General features: G+C 38.4%; 1 protein-coding gene across 3 annotated transcripts in view; it reads right to left on the bottom strand.

The window, feature by feature from the left end:
- Window positions 1–4,205: 4,205 nt before the first annotated feature.
- LOC126416740 (glutathione synthetase-like) overlaps window positions 4,206–26,852 on the bottom strand; it is a 150,738-nt gene continuing 128,091 nt past the window's right edge. For all 3 annotated transcript variants that reach the window (XM_050084572.1, XM_050084573.1, XM_050084574.1), the window contains exons 9-11: window positions 26,191–26,452; window positions 15,700–15,977; window positions 4,206–4,696 (exon numbers count right to left, since the gene is read on the bottom strand). In XM_050084572.1, the coding sequence (XP_049940529.1) occupies window positions 4,567–4,696; window positions 15,700–15,977; window positions 26,191–26,452 (670 nt within the window). In that variant the 3' untranslated portion in view covers window positions 4,206–4,566. The remainder of the gene's footprint in view (window positions 4,697–15,699; window positions 15,978–26,190; window positions 26,453–26,852) is intronic.

The raw sequence follows: 26,852 nt of genomic DNA, 5'->3' as shown, positions 1-26,852 counted from the left end.
CAGGAAGACCTCTCAATGAGGGAAGTGTTCAGGCATCTTGGATTGAACCAAAGCGATGTTGTTCGTATATGGAGGAGATACAGAGAGACAGGAACTGTCGATGACATGCCTCGCTCAGGCCGCCCTAGGGTTACTACTGCAGTGTATGACTGCTACCTATGGATAATGGCTTGGAGGGACCTTGACAGCAACGCCACCATGTTGAATAATGTTTTTCATGCAGCCACAGGACGTCGTGTTACGACTCAAACTGTACGCAATAGGCTGCATGATGTGCAACTTCACTCCCGACGTCCATGACATGGTCCACCTTTGCAACCATGACACCATGCAGCGTGGTACAGATGGGCCCAACAACATGCCGAGTGGACCCCTCCAGATTGCCCATCATGTTCTCTTCACCAATGAGTGTCGCATATGCCTTCAACCAGACAATCGTTGGAGACTTGTTTGGAGGCAACCCGGTCACGCTGAATGCCTTAGACACACTGTCCAGCGAGTGCAGCTAGGTGGAAGTTCCCTGCTGTTGTGGGGTGGCATTATGTGGGGGCGACATACGCCGCTGGTGGTAATGGAAGGCACCGTATGATAAGTGAACGCCATCCTCTGACCGATAGCACAACCTTATCGGCAGCATATTGGCGTGGCATTCGTCTTCATGGTTGACAAGTCATGCCCCCATCATGTACATCTTGTGAATGACTTCCTTCAGGATAACGACATCGCTTAACTAGTAACCAGCATGTTCTCAAGACAGAAACCATATTGAACATGCCTGGGATAGATTGAAAAGGGCTGCTTATGGATGTCGTGACCCACCAACTACTCTGAGGGATCCACGCCGAATTGCCATTGAGAAGTGGGACAATGTGGACCATGATTAACTTTTGGATAGTATCCCATGACAAATAGGGGCATGCATCAATGCACAAGGATGTGCTACTGGGTATTAGGGTTACTGGTGTGTACAGCAGTCTGGACCACCACCTCTGAAGGTCTCGCTGTATGATAGTACAACATGAAATGTGTGGTTTTCATGAGCAATAAAAAGGGCAGAAATGATGTTTATTGATCTCTATTCCAATTTTCTGTACAGGTTCCGGAACTCTCCAAACTGAGGTGATGCAAAGCTATTTTTGATATGTGAAATAATAAAAAAAAAACAATAGAAAAGTTTTTGTTTTGCGGTTAGTGAGAAATAATATAAGAACAAATTTTATTCAGTTCTTAATGAACACAGTATAATTTTTTTGTGACTCGTTAAAGGTGGGTCTCTTTCCTCCTGCGATCCGAATGACCTACCCTCCCTTTTAGCCTTCAACTAATCCATCTCTAATCCCAGGTAGGAAGTATTAATGCTGAAAACTTGCAAGTATTATTACTTACTTTAATATGTAACCGCTGTTTCACCTCCTGACAGTGAGTACTGTCTATAAATTTTGGTTCATAATTTGTGTTTTCATGTTTTGCAAAATGTGAATGGGTTTTTGTGTTTTATATCTGGGTACACTGTAGAACCTTAGCAATGAAAAAAGATTGTTAATGAGAAGGATGTTTGTTTAATTACAGAGAGGGAAAAAACAGTTTAACAAATGGAAGAAGACAATGGTATAAACAGCAAGTACTACCGATTGTATTTTAGGATTCTGTTAATCAGCAGAAGAGCAGGAAAGGCTGGAGGAAACTACATCGTTGAATAACTGTGATAGCTTTTTTGGTTTAGCTGTAAAGTATATGTCATTTAATAAGTATCAGAACACTGTGCGGGGCAAAAATGCAATATAAACAAGCCCACACCAAAAAAGAGACCTTGTGTCTATGGACAGCAAATCTTGGTGACATTCGTGTGAGCTGATAGGCTGCACTTGGCTGGCCAACGGTCTGCAGGTCATAGCGCTTACTGGAGGCAGACAGCGAAAGCTTACATTTGCCTTTAGCACAAGGAACCGTTTGATTCATTCCAAGTGAAATTCAAAATTGTTGATTACAGAAGTTTTTAATCTTGTGTAAGTCGTCATCAATGTGTTCAAGTGCCTAAGCTACTTATGCACTTTTTGGGACCCATAGTTTTGTTTACACAAAAGCCCTCCAAAATGTACCCCATAAACTACACGTAATTTTTCCATGAGAAAAGTATTCCAGTTCTTATTATCTTAAATGAGTAAGTCTATACATTTCTGAGTGCAGAGGACTGCACAGATAGATTGGTCTGTGCCTGTATTTATCGCTGATGTTCACACAAACCTCATGGCCACTTGTTTCCTTCCTTAAGTTGGAGCTGAATTATATCTTTAAGTAGCAGAGCTTTATGTACTTCTCTAGAAATTCATATCCAACTACAGCAGTTTATGAGTAGCTATATATTTTTATGTAACAGCCCTTTCAGCAGATTGAATCTGTCAATAGCACGAAGACTGTTGTACTTATATTTCATAATCCTGGAGATGGAGAAGTATCTATTAATGTACTGGATTCAAATGGAGAATCAGTAACAGCTGTCAGGTTTTGTGATATAAGCTAGTTAGCTTAATGAGTCGATTGTTAGAACAAAACTCACACAACTGTGTTTATGTATTTCTTACAAGTGTTTGAAATATTCTGAAAATTGGACGAACTGTTTCTATAGTCCATAGTGTCAGTAGTAATGAGGTAGAAAACTTTCTTGTTAAAGATGTTTCACATGATGGAGTAGCCTGTAAGGTACATTGTGTTTCCGGAATTCACAATTATTAATATTAAAACTTTCAGATGCATGAGTTTAGAATAAAAACCACCTGTGCTGTCTGATGGCCATTAGTGTTTTGCTGATAAATAAAAAGAAAATGAAAAGTCACTGCTAATGACAGTGAATGAAAATTTTTTTGTGGTGAGAAATACGATAAAATAGGTGACTGTATGTTTATTTGACACCATTTATAAACTTATAAAATGTCTCAGAAAAGAGTTACTTAAATTGTACGTATGGCAAATGAAACATTCTATACCGGATTATTCAAACAAATATTTTTTTATTTTGTCAGTTTTGATTAGGTGAAATCTTGTATAAATTAGCCTGATATTTGGTCTGTGAGAAAAAGAACATTGTGGCAACATAATACTTTCCATTATTTTCTGGGATAGCACAGTTCGAGACTTTCAAGGTTACAAGTCAGTGAAAGTGATACTGAAATGTAATCTGTAGTCAGGCCAAGCAGGTAAAAGAGAAACCCGTGTTTTACAGCTTCCGAAATGATTTTCACTCTCCTACAATCACGAGGACAGTTTGGAAGTATTGTTAATTTTTATGAAAATTTTGGTATAAACAAATTGTAAAATGTAATTGTAACATAAATAAACACACTATAACTAAAACACGAAAACAGTATGCAGGTATCTACTGTAAACTTTCACTGTCTGCCACTAGAAAGTGGAAAGAGCTGCAAAATTGAGGCCAGCCGAGCGCAGCCGATTGGCTCACCCATTCGGCATATAGACTTGCTGTGTCCTAGGCGCACGTAAAAGGAGATATGTGTGAAAAGAAAGGTGAAGACTGACCTGTATTCTAATGTTTCCTTAAGGCGGTATTAAATTTTTCACTCTTCAACTATCCTGTCTCTTCCAGACTGTGTTTCTGAGTGGATGTGTTGCGTGTATGTCAAGATGACAAAATACATATACATTAGTGTAGAAGTGTTTACAGCATATCATCTGTAAAGGGAGGCAGTTCCTTTCATTTCTAAATTGCTCATCCTGAAAATGCTCCCTGCATACACTGTAGTCTGCAATGTTTGGATATAATAGTGATAGTATTTATGGTACTATTATACTCCATTCCTTATCACGGAGATGGACAGTGCAGCTTTTTCTTCAAGAAAGAGGAGGTAAATATCACTTTGTTCAAAGGAGAGTTAATATATCAATCAACTTAAGACTATTACAATGGTCATCACAGTGAGAGACTGCGGAGGTGCGAACTTCGACACATGAATTGCTGCTGGTGAACTTATCCGCCAGCCACACACCTAAAAAAAAAAAAAAAAAAAAATCCACATTTTCGCACCTCCTAATGGTGCCAGTACTTAAACGCAAGCATGTATCGAAAAAGAGTTATGTCTCCTCCAACCAATTTGTTGCTTAAAAAAAATGAAGGAACTATAGCTTCAGTTAACTTGTGTTTGTACCTGTCCAAATGTTTGTCTAAATTTTCCAAGTAAAAGCCATTTCAATCTCTGATTTTTATTACAAAGTACATATTTTAATATAAAACAATGATCTTCTGTGATTGCCAAGATTCTTAAAGCATTCGAAGGACCACAATAGTGGCTTTACTGTTCTTTTATTAAATATTTAATGACCCACCAAAAATATCTTTAAAAGATATCAACAACATTCACAACTCTACACATTCCCCACTAATATTAATTACAAATAACAATACATAGTTTTCTGTAGGCCTGTGATGAACCAAAAATGTCATATGTACTCATAAATCTGTAAAACAAGTGACAGAAATACAAGTATTAAATAACATTTTCAATGAAAGCACTTGGAAATTCATATCATCTTGTTGATGGTATGCAATCTACATCACAGATCTGCCAGATAGGGGCTGTCAAGTGCCCCTAGTCCTGCTGCAACACCGCCTTCATCCACAGTGCTCAATTTTGTCCGCAACATATGGCCCACTTGTTCATTTACAAGAATTTTCTCTGCATCTCTGAAATATGAATTAATATTAAATGGATTTTTAAAAAGGTAAATCAACACTGCTCAGGGTAAGAAGAGATATTCAAATTTATCAACTAAATAAAATAATTTTGTGATTGGCAGATTGCAGTGGTGGTGGTTGTATTGCCAGAATGCAGCGATCATGTGGTGTTCGAAAGAGTAATACAACCAGCTAGGGGCTGGCCCCTGCTCCTCGACTCACTGATACCACTCAGCTTGATTTAATGTCAATCACAAAGTTGTTTTAATCAAAGTATAGTCGTGGCCTTTAATATCTGTTTTCATTTATGAATGTGTTTCCCGTAAAATCTATTAGCTCTGAGTATATCTTTACCATACTTTTGATACTAAGAATCAAACTTCCAGACCACATTGTTTACAGTTTTAAGTCCTCAAAATAAATGGATGTATTCAGAACCCATTTTTAGGAAATCCCACAGTAAACTTTTATAACAGATTACTCTTTTGTCTAACCGAGCCTCCATGGCAGAGAAAATATGCTGTTGTCAACCTTCACCAAATTCCTTGGACCAAGCTTTAGAAGAGAGATACTGGTGGAAGTAAAGCTGTAGGGCAGAGTGAGAGTTGTGCCTGGATAACTCAGTAGGTACAGCATTTGGCCACAAAACAAAACAAAAAAAAGTTCTCATTTGGCTATTGGTCTACCACATAGTGTTCATTCATCTGTGAGGAACTTTCTACCTTTCTCTTCATGATGGTCTATGTTCAAGGAAGTGGCTAACTTTTTTTCACAATGCATCACACTCCATTTCCATATGATAAGCATGAGTTTTTTTCATATCTATTTTGAAGTGTAGTCTCATTTTGGTGCTCACTCCTCTTTTGTATGTTAATGACATTCTGTTGTTGTTAATAATACGTATGCGGCACGTAAAACCTGCCCATAAAGTCAACACATGAATATAAAATGAAATGTAATGTACTAAATATTATTACTCACAGTAGGTGCTGAAAGTGTCCTCTGTCCAATTCAACGAACATGTGGGCACGCTTGAGAATATTCATATATATACTCTTGTCAGTTCTTGTGTTGTGATGCTATTGATGACATTCTGGTTCTAATCTCAAGTTCTTCAACTGTGTGCGGATTTGTTTCACATACTCTTCCCTTTAACAGTACTCATAAGTAAAAGTCACAAGTCTGGTGACCGAAGAGACCACAAGCCTTTGGTGATTGTCCTCTCTGGTGCAAACATCTCATGTGCATGGCACAATAATGCAGCTGATGTGTGGCATGTTACAACATCCTGTTGAAAATAACATAACTGATGTTCCTCTTCTGACAAATTTGAAAAAAAAAAAAAACTCCTCGACAATTCCCTAATACATGTTGCTGTTCATCGTCATCTCAAAGAATATGGGCTCCGTAATGCATGTGGCAGAAATGGCACACCAAACACCAATCTTCTTGTCATGCAAGGGTACCTGGTGGATTGTGTGTGTATTTTCTGTCGACCAATACTTTTATTTTTTGGTAATTTACATACTTATACAGATGGAACCACACCTTGTCACTCATGATGAACTTTAGCTGGTCCAAGCCAAAACTGGCAACATTTCTCAACAGTCATAAACAGAAATGCACTCTTTCCCAGTGGTCACGCTGTTTCAGTTCTTGCATAACACCAACCTGGTATGGTTTTAACTACAGTCACCTTAAAACATGTCTGCATCTTCTCTCACTTACAGAAACCTGTTAGCTCAATCTCCTGGTTGACTTATGAGGACGTATCTCCCGCACTTGCCTCTTTAATTCAAGTGTGCAGACAGTTGGCGGTCTGTTCCTGGGAGCATTTTGAACCAATATTGTATGCTGCCATTTTTCAATCAATTCTTGTATGGTGCTTTTTACTGGCACCGAATGTCCTGGAAATTTCTCGTGAAACAAATTCTTTGTTTTCACAAAAGATCAAATCTGAATGAACGCTTCAACAACGGCAACACACTTGGGTAATGAATACAGTATTATCACACGCACACACACTAACCTGACTTCACACAACGAGGCCTATTTCTTAACTGGTTTTGACAAGTTTCACTGGCTATGGCTGCAGCTGACTTACACAACAACAGAGTTCCGTGCAGTGTCAGTACATCAGAGGAAATGGTTATTTCGTGCATGACTGTTTGGCAGTGTTTGTTTTCCTTTATCAATGACACACAAGCACGCACTGGAACATTATTATTGAGTACAATGGGTAGGTTTTACGTGCCACACCTTGTAGTAGGAAAAGGATAGACAGCTACTCACTGTAAAGATGACCTGTTGAGTTGCAGACAGGCACAATGAAAAGACAGTTACACATTATAGCTTTAGGCCAAAGCTTTTACACACACACACACACAAAGCACGCACTACTGCTACTACCAGCAGTCCATCTATCTTTTCCCTAATACCTTTGATATCGCAATCTGGAGTTTCCATTATTTATTGTCAATAGCTGCTTACCAAAATCCAGGTGCATAGCATAGTCAAATTAGAAAAAAAGGCTGACACTCCTCAAGGAGAAAAAAATGTTTTACACAACATTAAGATAGTGTCTTCACAGGTAACATAATGTTTGAGTTTTATGTTTTTAGAGAGGCTTAAGTCAACTGACATAGGTTATCGACACGACAATTTCAGAAAAACTGTTTAAATTATATAACAATTGTATATGGACATCTTTACTTGCATTGTTATGTTATATGATGCAAATTTAATTGCCAAACAAGGAATTACTATCACCACCACCACCCTTTCATGGATTAGGCTGTTGCCTGTTCTGAACTCAAACAAAATCACCCTCATCTTTTTCAAGGTACTCTAGTATCTCTCTTTCCCATTCTGCTTGTCGTTCAGGATCTTATGGGGAATTCTGTGACCCAGCTTTATCATCTAATATTGCCTAAAACCTTCAAGATATTTTTGAATTTTTTCATTCATGTTAAAAATAATTAATTTTATTCTAATATCTTCATTTCTAATCATGTCTCTTCTTGTGCAACCTTTTGTCTTCCTTAGGAACCTCATTTCTGCTGTTTGTGTGTTATTTTATAGCATATATGTTGAGTCACAGAAAAGCACAACAGAAAGACTAAATACGAAGCAAAACACACACACACACACACACACACACACACACAATGACCACTGTATCTGGGTGCCAAAGCAAGACTGCAAGCAACTGTGCATGATGGGAGAAGCAACCTGGGTGGTGGGGGTAAGGAGAAGGCTGGGGTGGGGAGGGGGAGGGAGAAGGAGAGCAGGGTACAGGTGGGGGACAGTAAAATGCAGTTTATGGAAGCATAATGGCTGTTCTTGGGAGCATACAGGGATAAGGTGGAGAGAGGGTAGGGCAGTTAGGTGCAGTCAGAAGGTTAGACGGAGTGCATGGAGGAGAGGGGGCAAACCGGAAAGGAGAGAAGTAAAAAGGCTCAGGTGCATCTGTGGAGTAGAAGGCTGTGGGGTGGGAACTGGGAAGGGAACTGGTGGGTGAAGGACAATGATCAACAAATGTTGAGGCCAGGAGGGCTATGGGAACATAGGAGGAGGAGGAGGAGGAGGAGGAGGAGATTAGTGTTTAACGTCCCGTCGACAACGAGGTCATTAGAGACGGAGCGCAAGCTCGGGTGAGGGAAGGACGGGGAAGGAAATCGGCCGTGCCCTTTCAAAGGAACCATCCCGGCATTTGCCTGAAGCGATTAAGGGAAATCACGGAAAACCTAAATCAGGATGGCCGGAGACGGGATTGAACGGTCGTCCTCCCGAATGCGAGTCCAGTGTGCTAACCACTGCGCCACCTCGCTAGGATATGTTGCAGGTAGAGTTCCCAACTGCAAAATTCAGAGAAGCTGATGTTGGTAGGAAGGATGCAGGTGGCACAGGCTGTGCAGCAGTCATTAAAATGAAGAATGTCGTGTTGGGCAGCATGCTCAGCATCTAGGCGATCCAGCTGTTTCTTGGCAATAGTTTGTCGGTGGCCATTCACGTGGACAGAAATGACCAATTAGGATGAAGCACAACGGTTGCAGCTTAGTTTGTAGATCACATGACTGGTTCCACAGGTAGCCCTGCCTTTGGTGGGATACGTGATGCTTGTGACTGGACTGTAGCAGGTGGTGGTGGTGGTGGGAGGATGCAAGGGACAGGTCTTACAGCTAAGCCTATTGCAGGGATATGAGCAATGGATTTTTCCACTGCTCATTTTATTTTAATGTAGTTACTCTGCTTTCACTTCCATAGGATAAGGAACCACCATCAATTTATAAAATTTCATGATGGTCTCTCTTCACTTTGTGCCATAAAGTTCTGCTAATGTTAAGTATTTGAGACAACAATAGTGAAGCCATAGTCACATTACATAAAATTTTTCTTTAAAAAAAGATGTACCAGTTTCAATGAATTACGTCATCATTTTCAAATATGAAGCATCAGTTGGAGAATATATAATGGTAATTGTGACCATACATCTAACAACAATTACGAAAAATAATAAGACCAGGCAACCGAGGCAATGAAGGCACAATCAGGTCACTACAAGTTATGCCCATGCTTGCCCAACCATTCGATCCACATCCTAATGCAGAATAGATAAAAACTACACCAGAGTAAAAGTTGCCAAGGATTCTTGCAATGTGTCCTGCTGTGACTCAACAATCATATGGGTGATATAAATTCACAAGTCTGAACACATATTTGTATATTTAATCATTATCATGGCACAAACTCCCTTGAGATAAACTTGTATAAATACCTCACCGTAAGTGTATCTTTCAGTTTCTTAATATTAATTTTTGATGGATATACATTAATTATAAAAAAATACAGATTTCTGTATCTCTTCTCCCCTTACCCCCTCATGTTTTTCATACAACCAAAAACCCCCTCTTCCATTTCCATACAATAAGTAGGGATTCCTAACTACCCCTTTCCCCAACATTCTTCCCCCCCCCCCCCCCCAAATACTCAACACATCCAGCTCTTCATGATTGTAACATATAGTGTTTTGATATGATACATAGTAATGATATCTAGTAAACAGGATTTTAATTTGTTTTTGTAATTGTCTGTGTGAAAGACTGTAACAAACAACCTATTAATGGGAAGCCTGGGATTGACATTTTGTAATGTATGTACAACAATATTTTGGTTGTTATAATGCTGTATTGAGACGAAACTTTGTTTCTTTGTTATCATACCTTTTCGACTATGCTTTGATATCTAATTTTAAAGCTGTAAACAATGTATACCAATGTATACCAATGTTTTGGTTTGTATACCAGAGTTTGGTTTGTGTTCATATTTCAACTAGAGACTGGTTTCTTTACAACTAGACAGTGGTGCCATCTAATGCCCGTTATTGTACATTATGTATATCCTATTTTGTGTCTTGTGTTTCTATAATACGTTCGTGCCTTCTAGTAACAGAATGGGTTACCAGGCAAATGGATCAACATTATGTTGTGTGTCAGTCCTACATGACACTACAGTGTGTTTTGAGACTCTTTTTTTTTTTTTTTTTTTTTTGCAACATAGTAAAATTATGTACTGCATTTCATATGGAAACTTGCTGTGCCTGATACGCTTATGGTGAGGTTATTATACCTGTTTATCTCATGGGAGTTTGCAACATGATAATGTCACCCATACGATCATTGTGTCACAGCAGGACACATTGGAAGAATCCTTGGCAACTTTTACCCTGGTGTAGTTTTTATCTATTCTACATTAGGATATGGAATGAATGGTGGGGCAAGCATGGGCATAACTTGTAGTGACTTGATTGTGCCACCATTGCCTGGTCTTATTATTTTTCGTAATGGTTATTAGATGTACAGCCACAATTCCCATTTTACAGTGTGAGTCACTAACTATTGCCACCTAGAATAACTCCAAAAGTATGATAGTAGCTGAAAAGTTTGTGGGACAAATGTTGCATGGGATAAAGGGGGCCACAATATGACATTGGTTTTTTCTTGCTAGGTGGGGTCGCATCAGAGATATGAAGGTCAGCTTTGTTTTTCTAAAAGGGATGCTATAGTTTGGTACTTATTTTCTGATAGCAGCTATCGAGACGAATCCAATGATGTGTAACAATAAGGTCTTTGAAGGTCAACGACTGTCAAAAATGTGGCATGAACATCCATCTACAGATTATGTTCAAAGTGATGGCCATTGGTAGCAATCCGCTGCTGCAGTGTTCTTCTTATGGATTGAGTGGTACACCTTATCACTTTGGCACTTATCGAAGCACATGCTCAGACAATTCTCTCTCATATATCACGCAAATAGTAAATATTTGCTGAATACGGCATATCCATCTTACGTGCCATTGACACCTAAACACCATTTGACAGTTTTGCAATACAATGCTAATAGTAATAGTAAGACTAGTATCGTCAAATCAAGCGAATGTGAATGACATATTCCTTCGAAGAAAAAGTCTATATGCTTCCCATCTCTATGGTGAGTAGCATTCTATCCTTTTCTTTAAACTGTAAATATCAAAAAGGGTAGGTGATAGTCCACATCTTGATTAACAATGATTTCTTGTCATTGATTCCTACCTGTTTTATTATATGTGTGTATTTTTGTAAAGACTTTTTACTATCTCTATAAGGTGATAAGGCTTTTTATGAGTATCTTCCGAAACACGTGAACAAAATTAGCAAGAGAGACCATCACCACTGCTGGTGGAGTTGCTGGAGTTGGAAAACTATCTATACCAGAAATAATAGGACTATTTGGGAAAAAAGACTCTTAATAATTATGAGACAATGGAAACTCCAGATTGGACTATCAACAATATTATGATTCCTGCCAGGCTGCTGGCAATATGAGTATGTGTGTGTGTGTGTGTGTGTGTGTGTGTGTGTGTGTGTGCGCTTAGCTGAAAAAGGCTTTGACCGAACACTGCAATATGTAGCAGTGTTTTCATTTTACCTGTCTGCAACTCAATGGGTCATCTTTATGGTGGGCAGCAATCTTTCCAAATAATAATGGAAAGGAAATATGCCAATTTGTCTCTCTTAATAATTTGAAGTGACTAACACGTTTCATAGAAAGAAAGACATTCACTAGCTTACATGGAGGCACCAGCAGCCTCGACAGGCCACTGCTGGCATGCCACAGAACCCCATGACACCAGCACCTGCCTGCAATGCTCCGTGTCATTGCACATTTTGCCACTTTTTATTTTATCTCTGACCTACTATTTTTAATATATCTAAAAACACAGATGTGTGACCTACCGAACAGAAGTGCTGGCAAGTCGATAGACACACAAACAAACACAAACATACACACGAAATTCAAGCTTTCACAACAAACTGTTGCCTCATCAGGAAAGAGGGAAGGAGAGGGAAAGACGAAAGGATGTGGGTCGTCTTTCGTCTTTCCCTCTCCTTTCCTCTTTCCTGATGAGGAAACAGTTTGTTGTGAAAGCTTGAATTTCGTGTGTATGTTTGTGTTTGTGTTTGTGTGTCTATCGACCTGCCAGCACTTTCGTTCGGTAAGTCACATCATCTGTTTTTTTAGATAGATATATTTTTCCCACGTGGAATGTTTCCTCTATTATATTCCTACTATTTTTAACAACGTTTTAGTCGGTGTAATTATTAACATCGCTTGCCCAAGGATTAAGATGAATTGCTAATGCTACATTTTGGTAATGTAACTAATCATTCAACCCTGGAAACGGATGCCCTTTTTTTTTTTAAAAAAAAAAAAAAAAATACACGTAAAAGATGCTGAAAATGCAGGCTCCTTTTTATTAGTTTGCTTTCTTGTTTGTGTGGTACAAATTTTGCAATTGATTTTAAACTACCTTCCCAATGAGATAGACACTTGAAACCTTCAACACAGTACAGAAACCAATGACAATGCAATATTAACTTGCTTTCTTGTATAATGTGTTGTGGAGGGTACTTTGCATACCACTTTTATTTCCCCCTTTCCCTGCTCCAGCCATGAAAGTTTTGTGGGGTGAACAATTGTTGTTAATCATCCCCATGTGCTTGAACTTCTCTAATTTTTGCTTTCACAGTCTTTTTGAGAGATATAAGTAGGATGATGCAATATACTGACTGATTCAGATGAAGAGAAATTGAATTAAACATGAAATTTACCATAAACCTGTTCTAATTGCATAAAAATGTTTCAAAACAATCAAAAAATTGACTTAAAAGTATAAAATAACTTCTCCCGGCCTCATACAGACTCCTAACACCTTACAAATTGCTCTGAATATTGTGCTTGCAAATTTTTAATAACTATGACAATACTTATAAAATTTGAAACAAAAATATTGGGCACATGCAATACATAAATGATGCATGAGTAACTCGTCTAAGTCACTGAAATTTTATTGCTCTGCAAATGATATGAACAGTAGTGTATTTCTCAATGACAGGCAGTCTCTACACTCCTTACTACTGTCTACTGCATTCACCCCACATTTCTCATTTTAAATTTTACCAATCTTGCCATAACTACTAAAAAATCAGAAGCACAAATTTTCAGCATTATGCATATGGGTTTAGGAATCTGCGTGGAGCCAGGAGAACTTATTTTATACATTTTGGCCTGTTTCTAAAGTATGTTTTATGAAAATAGTTTTTTATTTAAATAATCTTTAAATTAACATTATCTTGACTGTGTACAATATACGAGGGTGAGTCAAATGAAAACCTTAAATATTTTTTTAAATATTATTTATTGTGTAGAAGTGGTACAAAGCTACATCACTTTTCAACATAATCTCCCCCACGCTCAATGCAAGTCCTCCAGCACTTACAAAGTGCATTCCTTCAGAAAAAAAATTCTTTTAGTAGTCTGCGCAACCACTTTTGCACCACGTGGTGTACCTCTTCATCAGAATGGAACTTCTTTCCTCCCATTGCATCTTTGACTGGTCCAAACATATGGAAATCACTTGGGGCAGGTGAGTACGGGGGATGAGGAAGATACTCAGAATGCAGGTCTGATTGTTGCAACTCTTGTACGGGCAGTGTAGGGTCTTGTATTGCCATGATGCAAAAGGACACCTGCTGACAACAATCCACGTCACTTTGATTTGATTGCATGCCACAGGTGATTTTTTATTAGATCTGTGTATGATTTACTGGGGACAGTGGTCCCTCTAGGCATGTAATGCTCCAAAATGACGCCTTTTTCGTCCCAAAAGAGTCAGCATAACCTTCCCTCTGATGGTTCTGTTCGAAACTTCTTTGGTTTTGGTGATGCGGAATGGCGCCGTTCCTTGCTCGCTCTCTTCGTTTCTGGTTGGTGGAAGTGAACCCAGGTTTTGTCCCCAGTATTGAATCTTGGAAGGAAGCCATCACTTTCTCGTTCAAAGCGCAGAAGAAGTTCTTCACAAGCATCAACACATCGTTCTCTCATTTAAGGAGTCAGCTGCCGTGGCACCCGTCTTGCAGACACTTTGTGAAACTGGAGCACATCATGCACCATGTGGTGTGCTGACCCATGACTAATCTGTAAACATGCTGTAATGTCTTTCAGTGTCACTTGACAGTTTTCCTTCACTATGGCTGCAACTGCTGCAACGTTCTGTGCAGTCACAACTCGTTGGGCCTGACCTGAACGAGCATCATCTTCCACTTAAGTCACACCATTAGTAAACTTCCTACTCCATTCATAGACTTGCTGCTGTGACGAACATGCATCACCGTACTGAACCTTCATTTGTCGATGAATTTCAATAGGATTCACACCTTCACTACGTTAAAAACCGAATAACAGAACACTGTTCTTCCCTGGTGCAAGTCGCAAGTGGGGCGGCCATCTTTATACTGATACTGTGACGGTATGTGTGCATCTGCACTATGCTACCACCTACAGGCCATTCTGCACACTGTTTGTAGCATGCTTACCAATTTACAGGATAACTGCACGAAATTTCGATTTGTTATTACAAATTTATGGTTTTAGTTTGACTCACCCTCTTATTATATAAGTTCTACAATTCACAATACTAATGCATCATTCTACACAATAATCAGTGTTTGACAGCCCATTCACTAATTGCTTGGTTGTCATTCTTTATAGGTCACTTCAAAATTTCTTCATAGAAGGGTATGTGTTTATCAGGTAGACAAAATAGAAGTTTTTCCAAGTCCTTGATCGTAGTGGACTTAATTGGAACCTTTCCAGATTGATAAGCTACTTTTTCTGGTGCAGTCAGTGGACAACGTTGGAAGGCCAGAAGAAAAGTGTGACTAAACAGTCCCATGATCATTACAGTAGCTGTAACACAACCCTTTCCTGTGTTATCAAAAACAATTATGAAAAGTACTGACAGAACCTTCCCTTGTCTTTCAATCCTTGTCTTGCTGTAATACACCTGCCACAATGACGTGATGCCTAGTATTTCAGTAGCAGCAACCTCTTTAAAATGAAATTTACCTTGTTTGCAAGTTAAGAAATATATCTTGACATCATGCACAGCAAACAATCTGTCCTGTTGCCTTAGTTTCCTTTTTATAATGCCGAACTCTCTGTCACAGGGTAAAAACCTAGTGCCTATTCACTTTTAAAGGGGATGAATATTAACTGATGCTCCTATAAAAATGACATTGTTTTTCAGAAACCTATAGAACGTACACTAACCGAAGGACTGGACCCATTTAATGTCAGTTTGTGCAGTTACATATGTACTATCTGAAGCAATGGCGATCTCGAAATCACCAAATTATGGACTGATGCCCTTTTAAAAAGTATATAGTTCATTTACATGAGAATTTTCAAACAATAAAAGTTAGAAAATACATAACAATGAGCACTTAGCTAGGGTTAAGTGTCCTCAAATCTAGGTGTCTGGTAATTTAAATAACCTTTTTTAATGCTAAAGAAAATGACTTCTTTACTGTAATGAATGAAAATAGAGAAATTCAAATGAAAAGAAAATCACTTAAAATAAATCACAGTAATCACTGCCATAAACTATCTGTAATGAATAAAAAGATACATACCCAATCACAACACCAAAGATCCCTAATTCTGACACAACATCTGTTGGTTCAGGTAAATTGTTCTGCCCTGTTCTTACAATATAATTTTTCTGTACTGGAGGAGCTATTCGTTCCATAAGTATCCAAGCAGTTCTCTCTTTGGAAGATTTCATTTTTTCTACTATTTCTCGAATCTTTTGTCCATATACATTGTTACCTCCTCCTTCACGTTGTGGTTTTAAAACATATCGTTCTGGATTTGCAATAGCCATATCTACAGCCCTGTCACCATGTTCATCCTTAATAGATCCATTAAAAAAAGAGAGAGATTATTTTTATTACTATCATTATTATAACAGACACATTAGTTTTAAGTTAACAGGATACTTATGTTAAACTTCACTTCATATGAAAACAGTAACAATCTAACAATTCATGGATTTCATATCTGAAAATGTGTTGTGGTACCTTTATTGGGTCACTATCTTGTTCATGGTGGCTATTTTGGATCACTATCTTGTTCTATTATGTAGATAGGTATATTATTATTCCACATCATTCATGGCGAGGAGACCACAATGATTTACGACAGTTCATAGAATATTGCTATCTATCAAATGTTACTTGGCTTTGCGAAAAAATTTAAAGGCAAATAGAAAACAACAAAAGAGAGGAAAATAGCACACAGAGATATACAAAGGCAGAACAAAAAATAACAATTCTGAAATAAGTATGTTTAACACTACTGTGCAACTGTGATTTATTTAAGCACTATTACATTTTTGCCCTTCAAGAACAGTCACAGTATGACATTTAGACAACCTCCTAGATGGTGTACCCTGGACAATGATGTTAACATGGCACAGCGGCAAAAAGTTTACACAGCTATGGTGATTGGGTGCATTAATGCTGCCGGTCCATAAGAAGGCAAACGGAGCAAACTAGCGATTCTAACATGAAGAGTGCAAATGTGTGTCATTTAAACATAGAAGACTATATGAGGACAAAGGGAGAAACCCTAAAAAAAAATTTTAACGACAGAAAGTGTAAGCATCACACTCTCACAAGAAACTCGTATGACTACTGAAACCATCAAGTGACTCAAATTACGAAGATTTACTAATGTAGATTACAGAGATCATGACAAGCACGGTAAAGCCACCCTAGCAAAAAATGAACTCCTAGGAAATTTAGACACAAAAGTAATACCAGTAGAACGTCTGATAGGCTTACAATTGGGGAACTGACAATCTATAATGCCTATACACCTCCATCATAGAAATGTTCCATAGATATTTTACCTGCGGCTAATTACCCAGCAGTGTAAGCCAGTGATTTTAGCTCTCAACATACCAGATGGGGCTATTTGAAATCCACAACTGAAGGCATCGAATTAAATGACTGGGCAGACAATCAGGATTTACATCTGTTTTAGGCCAAGGATAAAGCAACCTTCAAATCAAAGGCGTGGGGCACAATGTTGACACCTGACCTCACCTTCGTCACACACGGAGCAATCAGCACACCAGTGCAAGCTATAGGAAGGGTCCTTGGGGTGATTCCACGGAGCCAGCACATGCTGGTAATTGTAGAGTTATAAAAAGTCCCCCCAAATCCCACAATGGAACATGAGGAAAGCTTACTGGATTAAATATCAGTCCTACATTGAGAAAGCAATAAATCAGATACTGCCGAAACCTGTGAACGCCAAAAGATTCACAAACCTAATACATAAAATAGCCCCAAAATGCTAATCCTCATGGGGTTATGAAGGAATACACCACACTGCTGGATGAAAGAATGTGAAATACTAATGGAGAAATTTCAGAAGAGCAGGGACAACGAGATGCGGAACAACTGGCAAATACCATGAATGAGGAGTGCAGGAGTAATGGGAGGAAGCACTGAAAAAATCTATATTTTACTCATTCTAGCAGAAAGAGCTTCGGCCTGCTGCGGAAATTAGGTGGTGCCACACAATCTCACATGCCATCTCTTGGTTCTGGTCCATCTGAGATTTCCACTGTCCAGAAACAGACCCCCAAAATACAAATGAATACAGCCAAGAAGAAACAGATTTCTTGTAATCTGAAAAATATATTAATTAATAATCCAATCAAAATGGACATCATCAAAGAAGTGGAAACAGAGGAGATTACCCAGGCCTTGAAGCAAATGAAGACAGGCAAAGCGGCTGGACTTATGAGATACTACAAGAAATTTTAAAGAAATTAGGAATTTTAGGAAGGAGTGTGCAGGCCAAACTCTATGCAGTATAGATCAGAATGGGTGCTGTCCCTAAGATCTGGAAAGAAGCAAAAGTCACTTTGATGCTGAAACCTGGAAACTCTGGAGATAACTCAAAGAATTTCTGACTGATATCCCTGCTATGTACCTTCTATAAACTATTCCCAAGAAAATTGCTGACTGTATTAACTCCATACATTGAAGTCAACCTTCCTACACACCAAGTAAGTTTTTGAGAAGATAGAAATTGTTGCAGTCAAGTGCTGTCCCTCACAACAATATTGAGAAAGGCTTCCACAAAAAAAGAGGAAAACCGGCCTGGTTCTTGCCAATGTTACATCAGCTTATGATACAGTATGGACTGAGGGTCTACTGTTTAACCTAACTAGAATCATTAAATGTAAACAGACTTATGCCTCACTCAAAAACATGCTAACAGACAGGAAAGTCAAGGTTCCCCTTCATGGCATGAGCAGCAAGAGCATGATTCTGAATAATGGTGTGCGAGAGTTCGGAACTAACACCCATTCTTTTCAGTCTATACATTGGCGACATGCCAGACACAAAATCACATACATTTGCATATGTGGGTGACCTGTTCATCACATGTTGTTGTTGTGGTCTTCAGTCCTGAGACTGGTTTGATGCAGCTCTCCATGCTACTCTATCCTGTGCAAGCTGCTTCATCTCCCAGTACCTACTGCAATCTACATCCTTCTGAATCTGCTTAGTGTATTCATCTCTTGGTCTCCCTCTACGATTTTTACCCTCCACACTGCCCTCCAATACTAAATTGGTGATCCCTTGATGCCTCAGAACATGTCCTACCAACCGATCCCGTCTTCTGGTCAAGTTGTGCCACAAACTTCTCTTCTCCCCAATCCTGTTCAATACTTCCTCATTAGTTATGTGATCTACCCATCTAATCTTCAGCATTCTTCTGTAGCACCACATTTCGAATGCTTCTATTCTCTTCTTATCCAAACTATTTATCGTCCATGTTTCACTTCCATACATGGCTACACTCCATACAAATACTTTCAGAAATGATTTCCTGACACTTAAATCTATACTCGATGTTAACAAATTTCTCTTCTTCAGAAACGCTTTCCTTGCCATTGCCAGTCTACCTTTTATATCCTCTCTACTTCGACCATCATCAGTTATTTTGCTCCCCAAATAGCAAAACTCCTTTACTACTTTAAGTGTCTCATTTCCTAATCTAATTCCCTCAGCATCACCCGACTTAATTCGACTACATTCCATTATCCTCGTTTTGCTTTTGTTGATGTTCATCTTATATCCTCCTTTCAAGACACTGTCCATTCCATTCAACTGCTCTTCCAAGTCCTTTGGTGTCTCTGACAGAATTACAATGTCATCGGCGAACCTCAAAGTTTTTATTTCTTCTCCATGGATTTTAATACCCACTCCGAATTTTTCTTTTGTTTCCTTTACTGCTTCCTCAATATACAGATTGAACAACATCGGGGAGAGGCTACAACCCTGTCTTACTCCCTTCCCAACCACTGCTTCCCTTTCATGTCCCTCAACTCTTATAACTGCCATCTGGTTTCTGTACAAATTGTAAATAGCCTTTCGCTCCCTGTATTTTACCCCTGCCACCTTTAGAATTTGAAAGAGAGTATTCCAGCCAACATTGTCAAAAGCTTTCTCTAAGTCTACAAATGCTAGAAATGTAGGTTTGCCTTTCCTTAATCTTTCTTCTAAGATAAGTCGTAAGGTCAGTATTGCCTCACGTGTTCCAGTGTTTCTACGGAATCCAAACTGATCTTCCCCGAGGTTGGCTTCTACTAGTTTTTCCATTCGTCTGTAAAGAATTTGTGTTAGTATTTTTCAGCTGTGACTTATTAAACTGATAGTTCGGTAATTTTCACATCTGTCAACACCTGCTTTCTTTGGGATTGGAATTATTATATTCTTCTTGAAGTCTGAGGGTATTTTGCCTGTTTCATACATCTTGCTCACCAGATGGTAGAGTTTTGTCAGGACTGGCTCTCCCAAGGCCGTCAGTAGTTCCAATGGAATGTTGTCTACTCCAGGGCCCTTGTTTCGACTCAGGTCTTTCAGTGTTCTGTCAAACTCTTCACGCAGTATCGTATCTCCCATTTCATCTTCATCTACATCCTCTTCCATTTCCATAATATTGTCCTCAAGCACATCACCCCTGTATAGATCCTCTATATACTCCTTCCACCTTTCTGCTTTCCCTTCTTTGCTTAGAACTGGGTTTCCATCTGAGCTCTTGATATTCATACAAGTCGTTCTCTTATCTCCAAAGGTTTCTTTAATTTTCCTGTAGGCGGTATCTATCTTACCCCTAGTGAGATAAGCCTCTACATCCTTATTTCTTTCCTCTAGCCATCCCTGCTTAGTCATTTTGCACTTCCTGTCGATTTCATTTACTGCATTTTTATATTTTCCCCTTTCATCAATTAAATTCAATATTTCTTCTGTTACCCAAGGATTTCTACCAGCCCTCGTCTTTTTACCTACTTGATCATCTGCTGCCTTCACTACTTCATCCCTCAAAGCTACCCATTCTTCTTCTACCGTATTTCTTTCCCCCATTCCTGTCAATTGTTCCCTTATGCTCTCCCTGAAACACTGTACAACCTCTGGTTCTTTCAGTTTATCCAGGTCCCATCTCCTTAAATTCCCACCTTTTTGCAGTTTCTTGTTTTAATCTACAGGTCATAACCAATAGATTGTGGTCAGAGTCCACATCTGCCCCTGGAAATGTCTTACAATTTAAAACCTGGTTCCTAAATCTCTGTCTTACCATTATATAATCTATCTGATACCTTTTAGTATCTCCAGGGTTCTTCCATGTATACAACCTTCTTTCAGGATTCTTGAACCAAGTGTTAGCTATGATTAAGTTGTGCTCTGTGCAAAATTCTACCAGGCGGCTTCCTCTTTCATTTCTTAGCCCCAATCCATATTCACCGACTATGTTTCCTTCTCTCCCTTTTCCTACACTCGAATTCCAGTCACCCATGACTATTAAATTTTCATCTCCCTTCACTATCTGAATAATTTCTTTTATTTCATCATACATTTCTTCAATTTCTTCGTCATCTGCAGACCTAGTTGGCATATAAACTTTTACTACTGTAGTAGGTGTGGGCTTCGTATCTATCTTGGCCGCAATAATGCGTTCACTATGCTGTTTGTAGTAGCTTACCCGCATTCCTATTTTCCTATTCATTATTAAACCTACTCCTGCATTACCCCTATTTGATTTTGTGTTTATAACCCTGTAGTCACCTGACCAGAAGTCTTGTTCCTCCTGCCATCGAACTTCACTAATTCCCACTATATCTAACTTCAACCTATCCATTTCCCTTTTTAAATTTTCTAACCTACCTACCCGATTAAGGGATCTGACATTCCACGCTCCGATCCATAGAACGCCAGTTTTCTTTCTCCTGATAACGACATATCTAAGTAAAAATCTTAACCTCAAAAAAATATTGAATGCAGATCTGGAAGTACTGAACACTTTCTACTCCAAGTCGCATCTTCATCCAAACCCTAATAAAACAATCAGCAACGTAATGCACCTTCACAAAAGAGACTCAAAATGTAAACTACAACTCCCTATGAATGGCCAAAACATCAGGCATTAGGATAAGTCCACATACTTGGGGAGAAAATAGATCACACTAACATATAGCTCACATCCAGATGATACAAAACAAATGAAAATCCCATAATGCCATTCTGATGAAACTACCTGAAATGAAAGGTAGTTGTGGAGACAACACATTGAGGACTTCAGTGCTAGCCCTTGGCTGCAGCATGACTGTATAGTGTTCGCCAGTCAGGATGAGAAATGCACCCATATTTAAAGTGGACACCCAACAAAAGAAGACAATGCAGATAATCTCTGGAAATTTTGGGCCACTCCATATGTCTGCCTCCCCATCCTAGCAAACATAGAGCCTCCCACCTCAATTAGGCGATCACAGATAGCTACAAGATCATAAAGAAAAATCCAAGACAACCCAGAACTCCCTACACACCAAGATGTAGCATCTCTAAACAGTCTTAAATCCAGGTCACCTTTATGGAAAATCAGAAAAGAACTGCAAGGCTTTGACTCAAAGACGGCTTGGAAAGAGCTATGGGCTGTAAGTCAGCGTAAGAACTGAAACTCGGTGGATGATCCCAACAAGACGATTGATGGATCCAACCTCCCGAGGAAACTGTTGACAATTCTGAACCTTGTCAGGATGAGTGTTTGTAGATGTAAACAATTGATGAATGAAAGTTGTCTATCGGACAGTCCTGATTGTGAGTATGGGGAAATCCAATAAATGGACCATTTACTTGTGTATGAAGTGCACGGTCATGAAGGTAGTCTGAAGGACATACACAGACACTCAGACTTGGCCACAGAGTGGCTCAAGAACTTTAGTGATATTGTTTGATATTATAAGAACATATGTAAAGAATATCGTAACTCAGTATAGTGCTATTAGAATACATACATTATGTGATGAAAGTCTTTGTAAATGATGGATGAGAAATTAATCAAACAATGGAATATCCAGATGGGATGTAACAATGTTATGAAAAGGAAAGTAGCTACTCACCATATAGCGGAGATGCTAAGTCGCAGACAGGCACAACAAAAAGACCGTCACAATATATGCTTTCGGCCAACAAGGCCTTAGTCAAAAACAGCTCTCTCTCTCTCTCTCTCTCTCTCTCTCTCTCTCTCACACACACACACACACACACACACACACACACACACACACACACACACACAGAAATGCAACTCACACACATGACTGCAGCCTCAGGCAGCTGAAGCCACACTGCCAGTGTCTGTCATCTATTTTCGACAAAGGCCTTGGTGACTGAAAGCTTATATTGTAACAATTTTTTTTTTTTGGCGCCTATCTGTGACTCAGAATGAGTAAATAAATAACAGTATATCCTAAGAGTGATTTAAGAGGACAGAAAACCTAAATAAAGAACATACTACAACAATTATTCCATCAAACACATGGATCAGGGAATTGTCAAGGGTTGAAAAAATGACTATGATTTTTACGAAAAGAAATGAAGATGGACAGAAACATAGCCATGTAAATGCTTCATGAATGAATGCAGTAAGTTTTGCGCTGGATGCCAAGATAAAAGAAAAAAAGAGATCACAATCTAAAACAAGTAAGTGCATTCGATTTTATATATTTTTATACTGACAGAGGTCAAGTAGTTTTTGTAAGTTGAAAACAATGACACATCATGAAGGTAATTCAAGCTCTATGAAATAAACAAATTCCAAATCATTTTGAAGAAAATAAGATCTTCAAAGAGAGTTTGGTCTCATATCAGATATGTGTACTATTAAAGCTGCTGTGTCATTTCTGATCAAGTGCATGAAGCACTTGGAAAGCAGATAGTAGATTTTTTTTATTTGTCAACAGCTTTTGCCACTGTGCCCCATGATATATTAAACTAAGAGCAACTCTATGGTTTTACATTGAGCCTGGGTACTTGCCAGAGTATGTGGGTGTTTCTCAAGATGCAATAAAAGCTCCAGTCTTACTTCTTGTTTTTATTAGTGACTTGTCGTGTAACATAATGCGACAATCCACATGCAATTATTTATTTGCTGTTGATCAAATTGTCCTTACAACATTAGGGAGACCAGAAATGTTGAAATGTGAAATAGATCAGACCACTGATAATGTTAAAGCCTAGTATAATGTCAACTCCCTATGTATCAATGAAGATAAAGCACAGAACCTAAATATTAGATGGAACCCCAAAACACAATTGGAGCAGGGAATAAATGCTGTTAATTTCTTTGTGACGACAATTTGCTCCAAACTGTCTACAAATGATTGCATAAAACTTGGTATGTAAAATCAGTAAAGGTATATTTTGCCCTGAGGAAACTACAAATTTGTGTTAGTTTTCCAGTGCTGAAAGTTGCCTTTATGCCCTAATACAGAGTTATATAGCATGTGGTACCATTCTGTGGAGCCACAAAAAGAAAGCAAATGAAATATTCCAGTTATAAGAGAAGGCAGTGCTGATAAAATGCAGCATGGCACTCTCAGAATTGACTGTAGACCTAGCTTCAGAAAACTAAATATGATGACTATGTCATCATTATACACCTTGCAACGTGTAAGCACGACAAGGAGAACTACTGTAGATATGAGTAAACTTAAATTAGCAGAATTTACAGTTAAACAGATCATCATTTCCTCCACACAAAATAAACTGAACAATGACAGCATGACACCTTACTGAATCAGTAGGTAATAGAATATTTGTAGTAAAGTTCAGTGCATAATAGTTACTTTGTTCTTTATTTATCAGAAAGCACATTGGTGCAAGGCTACTAGCTGTGGCATTCAAAGCTAAGAAGGAAATTGTATTGGTTTTATGTAAAAGAATTTAACGTTTAATATGTAATGGATATTATTGTTACTTTATTTAGACCGTGAAAGTGGTCAAGGTTTGATTATTTAAAGATGTTAAAATGTAAAATAATGTAGGATAAGCTGTAGCCAATCAGATGGACGGCTTCAGGAAAGTCTGGAGACACCAAAGGGACGGTTTGGATGCAGACGCGAAAGCGGACGGTCGGTCTTTAGGCAGCTAGGAAGTGAAATGACTTAGAAAATTTCACGTTGTGTGATATCGTGGGACTTAAGTCTCTGAGCGCTGAGCAGCAGGGCGCCTGGGGTGAACTCTTAACTTTTCGCAAAGATAATGAGGTGGAATATTAGACTTGTATTTCACGATGAGATTGTGAATGATCGAACTGTGTCAAATGGATATGCGCTCGAGTGTAACAGTAACTCCAAATACGACCACTTTCGTTATTAGTTTGCTTTCTGAATAAACATTATTCTAATCAAATTGAAACTGTGTAGCCTACATCATTTATGGGTCGTTAATTTAGTTCTCGATATTATTAGTGTTGTTAGATTTTACGTTAACTTCGTATTTCACAAACTTGCCATCATCCAGCCAATTTAACCAAAGGGTTACAAGTGTCCAATTTAGGGTGTGTAAGGCGACATGTGAGGTTCAATCCCTAGACGAGTTTGAGCCAAGACATTTCGACGAAGAGGAATCGCATGTGAGCCCAAACATCTTTGCGATGTTAGCTCGCAGGTTCTACATTTAGGACAAGTGAAGTTAGTTGGGAGGACTGCAATAGACAAACTACATAACTTTTTCAGAACTAAGAGTCCAACGTTTCTGAAAAGAAAAAGATTTACAATCAGTTACCTTTACGCGTTTTGACTTGCGGCATTGAGATCTGAACTTTCGATGAAAAAACAAAATATGTGTGAGAGTCCTTGAAAAACAAGACAGGGATTATGCAGGTATAATGAAGAAGATATACATGTATTTATGGAACACAACCTACGACCAGCTTAGAGACAGGAGTGATGACACTTTCTGCAGGACCTGACCATCATTTTGCAGGACAATGCTCAAGCACTTACAGTGCAAGCTGTTACCGATTTGTTTGACTGATGGAGCTGCTAAGTGCTAAATGCAGTAGCAAGAGTAAACATGACTTGTTATCATTCCACTGTAACTTAAAGTGTTTTGTAAACAAATCAAACCCTTCAGTGTTGCACCAGAAACAATTAGGAAGCTACCAGATTAACAATTCAAAACAAAAATTGAAGAGTTTCAATTAGAACTAAATCCTTATGAAGTTCTTGAATTTTTAACTGATGCTATGAAAAGGATGTGATTTTAATATGTTTATTATTGTACATTAGTAGTCATTAGTAGGATGGCCATGGTCCAGTAATGGAAATCAAATGGCTGATGATAAAAGTTGATCTTTTGTGCATTTGGTTTTTATTTTTTATTTTACAAATCAAATGATTATTACTGTTGAGATAAACAGTACTTAACTGTAAAAATCCTTGTTGTGTTTTAAAAGAGACTTTAACAACAGCTAAGTTTGAATGATTATTCTTTGTTAAAATAGGAATGGAAGAAGTGACTGAAGCCTCTTTTAACTGCTCTGCATGTTAACTGCGAGTAATTTAATAATTAATTAAACAACGCATAGTATTTTAAATGTCCTCATTTTTACTAAAAAAGAAACATCAAAACAAAATGAAACTCCTACTGTTCTAGTAATAGCATAAATTTAAAATGCGGAGTTTGAAAACAAAAAATAGAGGAATATAAAAAAAAAAAAAAACAAATATTTCTCATTGCCACATGGCAGGCACTCACAAAATCAAGGGAATAGAGACCTGTGAAGATCTCTCTGATGGCCTCCACTTTTGCCGAGTCAGTGATAAAACGTTCCAAGCATCCAGGATGTGCTAGTGCCTGCTGAACTTTCTTAGTTCCTGCAAGATGATAATGAATACTTGGACATTTGATGGCTTTTGAGCGCTCTATCAGCAAACGAGTCTTCCAGCCTTCAGCTCCTCCGTACTGAGCTGGTTCATATGCAGTACGGTAATACACAACAGCCACCTCATGACCATCGCTAAGGGCATAAATAATACTGTATGAGAAAAAACTGCAACAACAATGATTAACCATAAGAACAATTATAATCAAAGCTTCAAATAAAGTACAACAGGTACCTACAAGTGCATAAAATGGTGATCTGGTCAAAGGAGACACCAATGAAAGGTTGTGCATTAAACTTCTGAAATGTATCTCTTTCCTGTGCAATAAACAACATATATTAATTTCAATAGTTTAGAAGCAGTATGAAATGCAGGAACAACCAATTTCTTCTTCTGTTGCTATAACAGTAATCTCTGAAAATTTCAACTTCTGTTTGTACTACCACAGTTTATCACATAAGGTCAAGAGAAACTATACACTTCTACAATAATGCAATAGAATGATACTCCAAATATCCCGGAATTTAATCTATG

This window comes from Schistocerca serialis, chromosome 8 (assembly GCF_023864345.2).
Source record: "Schistocerca serialis cubense isolate TAMUIC-IGC-003099 chromosome 8, iqSchSeri2.2, whole genome shotgun sequence".
Lineage (NCBI taxonomy): Eukaryota > Metazoa > Arthropoda > Insecta > Orthoptera > Acrididae > Schistocerca > Schistocerca serialis.
The sequence above is the reverse complement of the archived record's forward strand: the minus strand, read 5'-3'. Positions and strand labels throughout refer to the sequence as shown.